The following is a 12,529-nucleotide window of genomic DNA, read 5'->3' as shown; positions in this document are numbered from 1 at the left end:
TGTGGCTCGCGGGCCTAGTTGCTCCGCAGCATGGGGGATTTTCCCTGACCAGGGCTCGAACCCGTGTCGCCCGCATTGGCAGGTGGATTCTTAACCACTGCGCCACCAAGGAAGCCCCAGCAAAGCCTTTTCTACACTCCCCATCCCCCGCCCCGCACCTGCTCTGGCCAGTGTCAACAGTCACGCACAGGACTCAACCCACTCCAGGACCAGTTTGCCCATTTTTTAGTGTTTTCATGAGACGTTCGCTTTCGGTCGTGAACTGGTACTGAGTTCAGAAGTGAATGAATGAGACCAAACGAGAAGAGTTTGTGGTCAGCTTTTTTTTGGAAACTGTGTAGAGTTTTATGTTCAGAAGAGTCACAGTAGAGAATGCGGAGACCTTGGCTTTCTTGGCGGTTCGCTGGGGGTGGCGGTGGGGTGAGGTACGGGTGTCGTCTCGTCAGAGCCCAGCCGTCGGCCTGCGGGCAGGTGTGATGGAGCCTGACCCGCCAGGCAGAGAAGTCACTGCGCCCCGTCACCGCCCACCCGACAGAGGGTGGGCGAGGCGCAAGCGCCAGGGTCTTGGAAGGAGCTGCCGGTGCTGGGGTGGGGGGGCGTCTCGCCCGGTAGAAGCTGAAGGCTTCTGGGGCGCTGGCACCCTCCTCCCCGCGAACCAGCTCCCGAGGACCCGTGACCCCCACAAACAGCCCATCGCAGACTCCGCTCCAGGGACGAGGTTCTGCCGCGCCCGTCGGTCCGCAGGCGCCTGGCCGGCAGCGAGAGGCCGCGTCCACGCGGGTCCTGCGCCTGAGTCGCCTCCCGGATAGACGCGCGGAGGGACCCTTTACGGCCGGCAAGGGCAGCGGCGCTGGGACGGGCAGTGCCGGACCCCCGGCCGGGGGCGCGGGGGTCTGGCGGAGGCGGGAGGGGAGCTGCAGGCGGGGCGGCCGGAGCTGGAGGGGGGGCGGGAGGGGGCCGTGCCGCGCGGCGCGGGGCGGGGCGGCTCCGGGCTCGCCGCTCCGTCCGCCCTCGCGCCCGCGCCGCGCGCCCTCCCGCTCCCGCCCTCTTGTGCCGCCGCCGCCGCCGCCGCCGGCTAAACAACTTCTCGAGCTCCCGCGACCGGCCGGACCCCGGCGCCGCCCCCGGTCCAGCGCCCAGCCGGCCGAGGCCATGGACGCGCTGGCCTGGCTGCTGCCCCCGCTTCTGCTGCTCTGCGCGCAGCAGCACCGCGGCACCAGGTGAGCGAGCGCCGGGTCCGCGCTGCGCCGGGTCCGCCCTCGGTGGGGAGTCCCGCGCCGGCCAAGCCCCGGCTGCCGGGATGGAGCCCCGTGCGAACCCCTGCTCTTCAGGGGCCCGCGTCTGCCCGCACCCACAGGCTCCCACCGTGTCTGTCCCCCATCCCCCCATGACTCCCCCACCCCGTCTCCCGCGCGGGCCCTCCTCTCCAAACTCGCCGCGGAGATGCCCTTGGGCGCGGGCAGCGGCGATGTTCTAGGTTCTGGCAACCCCGCCGCCCCGGTGCTGTCCGCCGTCCCGGTGCTGAACCCGCGCCGCAGGGCCGGTCGAGGGCGTCAGAGCCTCTCGCAGTCCCCCCGGTGCCCGGGCTCGCCTGCTGAGCTCGGGTTCCTCGCCCCAGCCGGCACTTGGCCGATCCCTGGCTGCTGGTGCCCTTCCAGACGCGGTCTGAGCTCTCAGCAGGGCCCCAGCTTCAGGCAGGAAGAAAGGAGGGGTCCGGAGAACACGGGAGAGGAGGCGGCTCCCCTTCCTCGGGCACCAGCTTCCGTTGCCTTTAGCAGCCTGGGGTGGACACGAAGGCGCGTCCTCATGGCAGGTGTGGTTGTCGACCTCCCTTCTGGGACCATTTCTAATGCCATCCGACTCCAGGGTATGCGAGTGGGGGAGCCAGGTGCCCCTGGCAGGGGACAGACTCCGGATTTCTTTTTAACTGTCAGGAGAGGGGATGAGGTGCCCTGTCTTCCCCAGTGAAGGCAGAGGCTAAGAAGAAAGGTCCCTGTGCTGAGGCCCCCTCCCTCTGGCTCCCAGGGGCCAGGATGGTCCCAGCTTGCTTTTCGCGTCTCCGCAGACTGGACTTGATGTGGGCCCCGGGTTGCCCAGCATCCCGAGCACTGAGTCTGGCTACCTGCCACGGGAGTTGTGAAGGGCCTTTTTGAAAATCATCTTGGTGCCGGGGCTGCAGGAAAAAGCAGAGCAAAAACATCTCTCCCTGCCCCCCCCCCCAGCATTCCAGACTTTGTGGTCAACCAACTGATGTCGAAGACTTTAAAAGCCAGAAATCGTTGAACACTGGCCCGTGTTTGGGCTGTAGTCACTCGGACAACACGTAACACGGCTCTGTGTGTGTGTGGTCAGAGCTTACTCGTTGGTGGGTGGAGGGCAGAGCCAGGAAAGTCTGGCTTTGGTTGTAGACCTGGCTGTCGTGTCAAAGTCACAGGCAGTGCCGATGTGGCCCCTGTCCCGGGGCCTTGTTCTTTATCAAGCCCAATGGGCCGTTCTCCTCTCTCCTCTTCCTGCTTCACGGTCCCAGAAAGGGCAAAGCGTTGAGGTGTGGCTGTGGAGGGAGGTGCTGGGGGCCGGGGGTCAGCTGCTGGCTCAGGCCCACAGCTGCAAACCACAGTTCTGAAATCCAAGTTGCTCTGAACCCCAAGTCTTAGTCCAAGTTTGACACCAACACTCAGTTGGCGGCAAAGCCTGCCTTGCTTGTTTTGTCTGTATTCACGCTACTCATGAGGCATATTTATACATTTCCTGCTGGAAAATTCTCCAGACACACCCCTCCCCAAGTCCATGAGTGCATTATATTGCCTTTCTAAAATCTGCAGTGTTTTGAACTCCTACCCCATCTGGCTCCTGGGTTGTTGGGCGAGGGGTGAGCCTGTCTGCCTGTGTAGGAAGGCTGAGGCCCCGGTTGGGACGAGAGCCTCTGGGCTCTGGGGGCCTTCGGGGCCTCCTTTCCCATCTGCTCTGCATCCCTCAGCTCAGAAACCAGGGGAACAGCGCCTTCCTTTCCCTGGTCCCCACCCCGGGGCGGTGTGAGGGGGCATCGGGGCTCATGGAAGGGCCTCTCTGTCGCCGCCCCTCAGCCCAGATCCCGGGGCTCCTGGTGGGATAAGGAGGGAGTGAGCCGTGCAGCATTTGTGGGTCGGCTCAAGGCCACGCTCCCCTGAGTCTGAAGATCCGCTCACGCAGCGGCCACCCAAGCTCGCCGGCTGCCTACCCGAGTGGGTGGCCTTCCTGGGCTGCTGGTACTTCCGTCTCCCTGGAGAAGCTGTGCCCGCGTCTCCTGCCTCGCCCTCACCTCCCGTGAGCGTGGTCGTCGTGGTGTTCGCCTTGGTAACAGAGGTGCCAGCGCTGCAGCGGCTGCTCGAAAAGCAGAGCTGTCAGGGATCCGTGGGCTTCGTGTGCGCAGGGTCGGGGGCGGGGGTTGGGGGGGTGGGAGGATCCTGGGGGTGGTGCCTGCTGCCTTGCTCAGCTACACCCACCTTCCCTTTCCATCCCCAGGGGCACAGGCAAGTGACAGGGGTGGGGCTTCTCTCAGGGGGGCCAGGAGAGGGCGGGGGGCCTGATGGCACCCAGGAGCAGCCCCGGGAGGGCGGAAGCTGCCTGTGATTTCACGGCACCTGCTTTGTCCCGCGAGCTTGAGCCTGGTGTGTCTCTGAGCTCCTGTTCCTCTAGTGAAACCCCAACCCTAGGCCACCACCGGCTTCCAGGGCCATCAGAGGAGTTAGACGCTCCCTCCCGGGACGCGGGTCAGAGTCCCCCCATTCTGACCCCATGCAGAGCCCCCTATGGACCAGGTACCCCGCCTGCCCCACTGACTCTACCTGAACCAGTGGAGGAGGGTAGGGCCCTCCAGGACCCAGAGCACCATGTAGCCCCGCCTCCAGGGCACTCCGGCCCCCGCATCCCTTCACAGCTGCAGAAACGGCCACCTTGTTCCACGTGAGATGTGGCACCGCAGGAGCCTGTTCCCTTCTCACCCTTGGAGACGGCAGAGCTGAGAACCCACCAGTGTCCTGACACTTTCAGGCGAGCTTCACGGTGGGCGCTGCCCTTGACCTTGCCTCTGTGCCCCTGAGCAGGTGTGAGGCCCTGGCCCAGGACAGGTGTGCTCACCTGTGCCACCAGCCCAAGGTGGGGAAGGGTGGTGTCTCTTGACGGCCTGGCTCCAAGCAGGCCAGCCGCTGGGCCGGTCCAAAAATAAAGCCTCATTCCAATCCCTTTGCGTCTGACCTTCAGGGTGAACTCCATTTGCATTTTTAATTGTGCTTGACTTGGGGCCAGGGCTTCATTTAATTCCTTCTTTTACTTTGTTACCAAAGCACCTGCCCTGTCCACACGCTCCACCCAGCCTTCACCTGGAGGGACCCCGCGGGCTTGCGGGGAGAGCTGGTTTTGCAGGTCTCACTGGCTGAGGACCTCCTGGGTCACGACGTTCAGCCTTCCTCATGGGCCGGTTCGTGGAGCAGACAAGGGGCCCAGGTGCCCTTGCTGGCGCTTCCCAAGCCCCGGCGGCCCCGAGGCCTTCTTGAACCCCCCTGAGAGGACAGCCTCCCGGGGCCAGTCCAGCTGGTTGCCCAGCCCCACCAACTCAGCAGCAGAACTTGCTCCCGGCCCCTCCCTCACTGACCCTCCCTCGGTCTGGACCAGGCCCCTTTCTGTCTCCATGGCCCGTCCAGCCCATCATCCCCCCAACCTCCACGATGGCCCCCAGTTTATCCCCCCTATTCCCTCAGGACACTTCCCATGCGCCTCCCTCACAGGCATCCAGGTTTAATCTAATTAATCGAGCAGCTCCTTGTTCGGAGTGCCGGTTTCCCCTTGACCCTGGATGAGCCCCACGGTCGCCCCCTCCACACTCTCTGCCCCATGCCTGCCACCGCCCTGCAGGCCCCTCCCAGACCCCACCGCGTGGAGCCCTCTTGCCTCGCCCCAGACTCACTTTCTCTCTCTTTGGGCTGTGATGTCACTTTCTCGGGGAGGCTGTCCCTTTCTCCCCAGCCAGAGGGCTCCTGACCTCCCCTTCCTGTGACCGTCTTCATGCTCAAAGCCCCTTGCTTTGCCACCCCTTGCAGACGCTGACCTCTGCATGGGCCTGGGCCGCGACTGTCCTTGCCCGGCTCAGTCACATCTCTGGAACAGGGTGGCACCAAGGGTCACACTAGCCAGATGGACGCGTGGATGCATAAATGCGTGATCAGGACAGCTTCCTTCAGGGGCCCGGGGCAGGGCCAGGAGAGGGATGGGGGTTCAGTGGAGGTGGGGGGAATCAGCGTGGGGACATGGGGGGGGTCAGGGTTAGCACTGGAGCAAGAGGTGGGGACAGATGGCAGAGGGTCTGCAGGGTCAAGCAGGCGTCTAAGGGGAGAGGCTGGAGGGCAGGAGTCAGGGAGCACTAGCAGCTGGAAGCAGGCAGGGCGCTGGGGCCACGGGCGGAGGGGGACGCGGTCTGCGGTGGCCCAAGTGGGGGCTGGTCGGGGGTGGGACACAGAGGCTGCGCTGACAGGCTCAGCGGCAGCCGGTCCCACGTCCGGAGGGGAGGGGAAGGGAGGGGTGGCCAACAGCAACACCGCCGGAGCCCAGAGGGGTCAGCGGTCTCGTCGCGGTGGCCAAAATGGCCCAGAGTGGGGCGCCGGGGCACGCGGCCACGCCTGACTCTGGGGAGAGGAAGGAATGGCCTCAGAGCTCCCCACTGCTCTGCATCCACACCCTGGCGCATCGTCTCCCCTGCGGGCTCTGGAGGGGCTCGGGCCCCAGGTGCCCTGGAGGCCTTCTCTGCCCACTGGGGACAGCAGTGATTCAGAGAAAAACAAGAGGGCTCCTTCTGAAAGTCCCTCCTCATTCCCTGCTGTCAGGTTTAGGAGAAATGCACCCCCCCCGCACCGTGGGCTGGAGGAGCAAGGGTGTGTGAGGTTCCCGGGGCTGCTGTAACAAGCGACCACAAACTGGGGGACTTAAAACAGGGGGGATTTATTGTCTCGTAATTCTGGAGGCTAGAAGTCTGAAGCCAAGGTGTCGGCAGGGTCACGCCTCTCTCCAGCCTCCGGTGCTGCCGGAGTCCCTGGTGCCCCTCGGCTTGTGGCCGCCTCACTCCAATCCCTGCCTCTGTGGTCACATGGCTTCTCCCTGTGTGTTCATTTCCTTTTCTTCTAAGGACCCCAGTCATGGATTTAGGGCCCACCCTAGTCTAGCGTGACTTCATCTTAACTGATTACATCTGTCTCCCAATAAGGTTCCATTCTGGGGTTCTGGGTGGACATGAATTTGGGGGTGCTGTTTCCCAGGGGGCTAGCAGAAGGAGGGGGGCAGGCAGAGCCACTGGGGGACTTCCAGCAGTCGGAGTGTGCGGGCCACGAGACGCCTGTGTTGGTGGGTCCCCGTGCGGCCCCACCCCAGGGGTGGGGACGCTGGGTGGTTATGGAGGGAGCCGGGGGCCTCTGCCTGACCTGGGTGGCCTCCCTCAGGGCCGAGTGGGTGGGGTGTAAGCTGAGCATAGAGGCCAGTGGAAGAGGTCCAGGAGTCCTGGGTTCTGCACCTCCCGGGGGCTCCCTGTGTCCGGCGTGAGTTCCTGGGACTGGTCAGGTCCAGCCTGCAGGGCCTCCCCCCTGTCCACCCCTGGCCTAGGTGCCCAGGACAGGCTCTGTCCCTGGCACCCTGCCTGTGACCAGAGGGCCTTGCGTTTCCAGGGCAATGAATGACATTGGCGACTATGTCGGCTCCAACCTGGAAATATCCTGGCTCCCCAACCTGGACGGTTTGATAGAGGGCTACGCCCGCAACTTCCGGCCTGGCATCGGAGGTGAGAGTGGCCGTCGGGCTAGGGCAGACCCTGGGTCCAGTGTGGGTGTGAGCCCTGCTTGGCTCTGGGCTGGTGCAGAGGCCGCTCCCCTGAGGGGCGTGCCCGAGCTCCTGCACCAGCCCCCAGGGAAACGGCTAGGAAGGTGGATCTGCTCAGGCCTCAGGCTGGTCTGCACCAAGACAGCCTCCCCTGCAAAGCCCCTGGCTGTTCCCTGTCCCGCCTTCTGGGGCATTCGCTGGCCTGGCTAAGCGGCCGGGGTTGCTGGGGCCTGGCCTCAGCCCCACCTGCCTCGGCCCTGGCTCCTTCCTCGCAGGCCCCCCCGTGAACGTGGCACTCGCCATCGAGGTGGCCAGCATCGACCACATCTCTGAGGCGAACATGGTAGGTCCCACCGGCCTCCGCCCCGCCCCCGGCCGCGTGCCGCCAGGAGCGAGCGGAGGGGCTGACGGCCGGGCCTCCGCGTCCCCCCCTGCAGGAGTACACCATGACGGTGTTTCTGCATCAGAGCTGGCGCGACAGCAGGCTGTCCTACAACCACACCAACGAGACTCTGGGCCTGGACAGCCGCTTCGTGGACAAGCTGTGGCTCCCAGACACCTTCATCGTGAACGCCAAGTCCGCCTGGTTCCACGACGTGACGGTGGAGAACAAGCTCATCCGGCTGCAGCCCGATGGGGTGATTCTCTATAGCATCCGGTGAGCCCAGCCGGCTGCCTGCCCGCCCACCCCCCACGGAGCGCACCGCTGGGAGCTAGGGGGGTGGGGGGGGTGGGGGGTGGCGGTATTTATATCCCCCGGCAACCAGCAGCTGCGCAGGAAGCAGAGGTTGCTGGCCGGAAGCCAGCAGAGGCCGCTATTCGGCTAACGCGTGCCCTTGTCTTTTTAAATTGAGGTGAAGTTCACATAACATCAAATCAAGCATTTAAAAGTGAACAATTCCGTGATACTTAGCACACTCCCTATGTTGTGCAAACACCACCTCTACCCACTTGCAATACATTTCGCCCGAAAGCAGACCCCGCGCCCATTAGCAGTCACTCCCCATCTCCCCTCTCCAGCTCTGCAAACTGCCAATCTGCTTTCTATCTTCATGGATTTGCCTATTCAGCACATTTCACCCCAAAGTAATCATACGCTACGTGACCTTTTGAGTCTGCTTTTTTTCACTTAGTATAGTGTTTTCCAGATTCATCTATGTTGTGACATTTATCAGAATGTCCTGCCTTTTTATGGCAGAGTGACATTCCATTGCATGGATACACCCGTTTTGTGTGTCTGCTCCTCCATGGATGGACAGCTGTGCTGGTTCCACATTTGACTGTTGTGAGCTGTGCTGCTGTGAACACACGTGTACATGTATTTGTGTGAATGTGTGTTTTCTGACACGTGCCTTTTAAAAGTGGACTTAATTGCCAGCACTTTAAAGATCAGGAGATTTACATAAGAATCTAAATTCTCTTGGAAAATCAGCACGCGTGGCAACACCAGCCTTTTCCCAGGCTGCATGGTCAGTGGGGATGCCTAGAGGCCATCCCCAGGGGCAGACCAGGGGGCTCAGGCTGGACCTGCCTTCTTGGCCCGGCTTAGCCAGCCAGCTGTTCTGAAGGACGAGGAAAGTGAATGAAATCTGGTTCTTGATCCCTGAAGAAAGACTCACAGATATCTGTAAAGTGGCCACAGTTTCCAGTTTCCACCCAAATGCCAGCAGCTTGCGGGCAAGACCAAAGGCAGCCTGCCGCTGCCCCGTGAGGAGGCCGTGCTGGCTGGGTGCAGGAGCGTCTCTGCCATGCTGGGCCAGAGAGACGCCGGCTGCCGGGGGCTGGCCTCATCCTGGGGACCCACCAGTGTGTTGTCTGGGCAGAATCACCTCCACGGTGGCCTGCGATATGGACCTGGCCAAGTACCCCATGGACGAGCAGGAGTGCATGCTGCACCTGGAAAGCTGTGAGTGTGGGCCAGCGCGGGGGGCAGGGCGGGCGGGGGCAGAAACAGAAGGAAGAGAAGGGAGAGGGGGCCGGAAGGCCCGAGCAGCCCGGCCCTCCTGCTGCGGGTCAGCACCCTGCCCAGGACCGCCGGCCCTGGAGCCCAGACAAGACACGTGCCTGTGTCACTGGGCCAGCATGGCGGCCCCTGCGGGTCACCCTGGCAAGGGTGACGTGCCCTTTGGCCAGCTCATCTGGCCTTGCCCACCTTTCCGAGGTGCCAGGCATGGTCCCAGGCCTCCTTGCTCCCTGCCTCTGTGTATCGGGCTCCCAGCACAGGCAGGGCAGTCTTGCGGGGGCTGCCAGGGGCTGGGGAGGGGGCGCCAGGCTCTGCGGCCCATGTGAGCTCTCCTGCAGACGGCTACTCATCCGAGGACATCGTCTACTACTGGTCCGAAAACCAGGGTCAGATCCACGGGCTGGACAGGCTGCAGCTGGCCCAGTTCACCATCACCAGCTACCGCTTCACCACAGAGCTGATGAACTTCAAATCGGGTAACGCGGCCTCTCATGGCCTCTTCCTTGTGAGCCCCGCTGGTGGTTTTCTAGTGCTTTCCGCAGAGCCACTAGCCGGCCCTGAGGGCCCCCGGAGGCTGCAACTGGAAAACCGCTGGTCGGCGCAGGCTGTGCCTGGCCGAGCCACTCGGGATGAGCCCTAGTGCGGGCCCGGATCAGGTTTCCTCTGCCTTACTCCTCACTTCTTCATTGCTTCCTGGGGTTTGAGGGGTGCCGGGGGGCTCCAGGGCCAAGCCTGTGTTGTCTCCTGGCCCCTCCCGCCCCTGCTGCCCGGTCATCGGAGCCAGCGAGCCCAGGCTGGCTCCTTCCTCGAGCTGGGCTGTGCACAAGCAGGGCAGGAGAGGGGTGAACTGCGCTCTGGGAGGGGCCCACTGGCCCAGCAGCAAGGCTGGAATCTTTCTCCTCTCCCTCCTCTGGTGGCCCTGCGGCAGGGCCGGCCCCTCTCCTGACCCATCAGGCTGTGGGGGGAGGTGGGGACAAGGGTCTTCCTCTCTTTGGAGGCTGGCAGTGGCCCCAGTTCCCGCTCAGCGTCCCCCTCCCCGAGCACTGCCCTGGGTGGTGGGCCTGGTGCTAACGGGGGTCTCCGGCAGCCGGCCAGTTCCCCCGGCTCAGCCTGCACGTCCACCTCCGGAGGAACCGGGGTGTCTACATCATCCAGTCCTACATGCCCTCCATCCTTCTGGTCGCCATGTCCTGGGTCTCCTTCTGGATTAGCCAGGCAGCAGTGCCCGCCAGGGTGTCTCTAGGTACGGGGCCCTGGCCTCTCCCCCGAGGGAGCTGGTGGAAGGAGGGAGTCTGGGAGCAGGGCCCTAACCCCCTTTGTCCTGAGCACAGGCCTTGCCTTGCAGTCCCTCGGGCCCACTGTCCTGGGGCAGTGGCCAGCCAGGCTGGGCCTGGTGAGAGGAGCCTGACCTGCACCCAGGTTGGGGTGGGGTTCCAGTAACGGCACCACCTGTTCCCCCCAGGCATCACCACAGTGCTGACCATGACCACACTGATGGTCAGTGCCCGCTCCTCCCTCCCGCGGGCATCGGCCATCAAGGCGCTGGACGTGTACTTCTGGATCTGCTACGTCTTTGTGTTTGCCGCCCTGGTGGAGTACGCCTTCGCCCACTTCAACGCTGACTACCGGAAGAAGCAAAAGGCCAAGGTCAAGGTCAAGGAGCAGAGGGTCGAGGTGAGGCTGGGAGTGGGGGTGGGTGGGGGTGGGGGCCTCCCATGTTCAGGACGAAGGACAGTGCCCCCGCCCAGCACCAGGAAGGGTCAGCATTGCCGGCGGGGCAGGGGGCACTTTCTCCTGTGCTCAACCTGGGACCCTCTGCCGCCTGCTCTGAGGACAGAGCCGCTGGCCTGGGCCGGGGGTCCTGCCCTCGCGCTCCAGCCACTCAGCCCTCCCCCCTCCCACGCAGATGGACGTGAAGAATGCCATCGTGTTCTTCTCCCTTTCGGCCGCGGGCGTCACCCAGGAGCTGGCCGCGTCCCGCCGGCAGTGCCGCGTGCCCGGGAACCTCATGGGTTCCTACAGGTCGGTGGAGGTGGAGACAGAGGAGACGAAGAAACAGGGGGCCCAGGGGGGCTTCCGTGCGCTTTTCAAGCCCATCGACGCGGACACCATTGACATCTACGCCCGTGCCGTGTTCCCCGCGGCCTTCGCCGCTGTCAACGTCATCTACTGGGCCGCGTACACCATGTGAGGCCGGCTTCGCGGGTCCCATGCCCGGGACCTCCTGGGGGAAGGACCCCCGGGGGGCTCTGCGTGTTTCACAGTGGGGAGGACCACAGGCCACACAGAAGGAGAGGAAGGCCTCAGCCTCGCTCAGCACCCCCAGGCTCTGTCCCCACCCTCACCCGGACCCCTGGTCTGCGGAAGACGGCCCAGCAGCCCAGCCTCCTGACCTGGGAGCCAGGCAGGCACCAGGCCCCAGGGAGCTTTGCGTCTGACTCGGAAAAGGATCCTGATTCTGGGACTTAGCTCTGTGGGTTTGGACCACGGAGGGGGAGGAGGCCGGGCGTGGAAGGTGCTCATCTTCTCGGTGAGAAAGCGGGAAGGCCTTTGGTCCCAGCATGAAATAAAACGGAGCCTTTGGCCGCTGCTTAAATTCACTGTGACCTCCTCTGCTGGAGCCTGGAAGGCTCTCCTCCCACTAGCTCGACGGGCTCAGGACAGAGGGACTTGGGGACCGAGCCTTGAGGACAGAGGGCCTGGGGGGAGGCGCTGGGGCTGGAAGAGTCACTCACTCCCAGTCCCTTGGGTGCACGGCCGGCGGTGCCATCTCAGTGCCTTCTGTACGTGGTGATGGGAGAACAGAGACCACCAAGTCCCCGTGAACACCCAGCCCCCTCCCACGTCTGCTGCCACCACAGGGTGGTGGCACAGGGTGACAGGGTCGCAGCTCCCAGCAAGGGGCCCAGGTCACCCTGCACCAGAGCAGCGCAGGTCCTCACACTCAGAGGGGACAGAGGCGACTAGAGGGGCAGCTGTGCAGCTGAGCTGGGTCGGGGATGCCAGGCCCAGTGCCCTGCTGTGATCAGGTGGCAGCCAGGCCACGAGCCCGCTGGTCCTGAGGTGCCCCCGCAAACCACCTCGAGGGGCACGTGACGGTGACTTTGTGGGAATCAGAAAGTGTGCCCTGCTGGGCCACCTGTCCAGGGTGTGCCCTGTCCCCAGGCCATGGGAGCAGGCGCTGGGGATGCTCACCCACTGCAGGGCTTAGCTGGCAGAGTGACCCCTGAGGCCAGGTGGTCCAGCCAGGGCTGCAGGGCCCAGCGGCCCCCCACGCGAGCAGCTGTGTCCGAGGCCTGCGTCCCACCCAGGGCTCACACCTCGAGCTCGAAGCCCCCTTACCTCCTGAGGACGCCTCCTTGCGTCAGGCTGCCCCTTGGGCCCCTGCTCCAAAGGACTAGGCTGCAGGGCTGGGCAGGCTCATCCCAGGGGGCAGGACCGACCACGTAGCGGGGCCTCCGGGCTCCAGAGTGATTGACGTGGGAGCAGCAGAAAGCGGGTGGCCGAGACGCAGCAGAGTCTGGATCTGGGTCTGCCAGGGCCCCAGGCCATGCCTGGCCAGCTCTGACAATGAGGACAGTGACGCCTCTCTCTCCCCTTCCCAGATGGGCGCCCTCTGGCCTGTGTGTCTCCAGCAGCATCACTGCTCCCTCCTCCTGGAACATGGAGAGTGGCCCGGGGATGGAACCTCCAGGCCCCGACGGCGTCCTGAAGCTACTGGGCTGGTCC

At 64.1% G+C, this 12,529-nt stretch overlaps 1 protein-coding gene across 2 annotated transcripts; it reads left to right on the top strand.

Moving 5' to 3' along the window:
• Positions 1-1,152: 1,152 nt before the first annotated feature.
• Positions 1,153-10,991, top strand: GABRD (gamma-aminobutyric acid type A receptor subunit delta; the record flags this gene model as incomplete). 2 transcript variants are annotated; one of them, XM_081224246.1, is made up of 9 exons in its annotated part: positions 1,153-1,220; positions 6,687-6,799; positions 7,113-7,180; positions 7,275-7,495; positions 8,661-8,743; positions 9,139-9,276; positions 9,888-10,043; positions 10,263-10,474; positions 10,707-10,991. In XM_081224246.1, the coding sequence occupies 9 exons, from the start codon at positions 1,153-1,155 to the stop codon at positions 10,989-10,991; spliced, it is 1,344 nt and encodes a 447-aa protein (XP_081080372.1). The 2 variants fall into 2 exon arrangements, with proteins under 2 accessions (XP_081080372.1, XP_081080373.1); XM_081224247.1 differs by lacking the exon at positions 9,888-10,043.
• Between the last annotated feature and the right edge of the window lie 1,538 nt (positions 10,992-12,529).

Source organism: Mesoplodon bidens (genome assembly GCF_964165515.1).
Source record: "Mesoplodon bidens genome assembly, chromosome: 2".
Classification (NCBI taxonomy): Eukaryota; Metazoa; Chordata; class Mammalia; order Artiodactyla; family Ziphiidae; genus Mesoplodon; species Mesoplodon bidens.
Note: the sequence above shows the minus strand (reverse complement) of the source record. Positions and strands in the feature narration are given on the sequence as shown.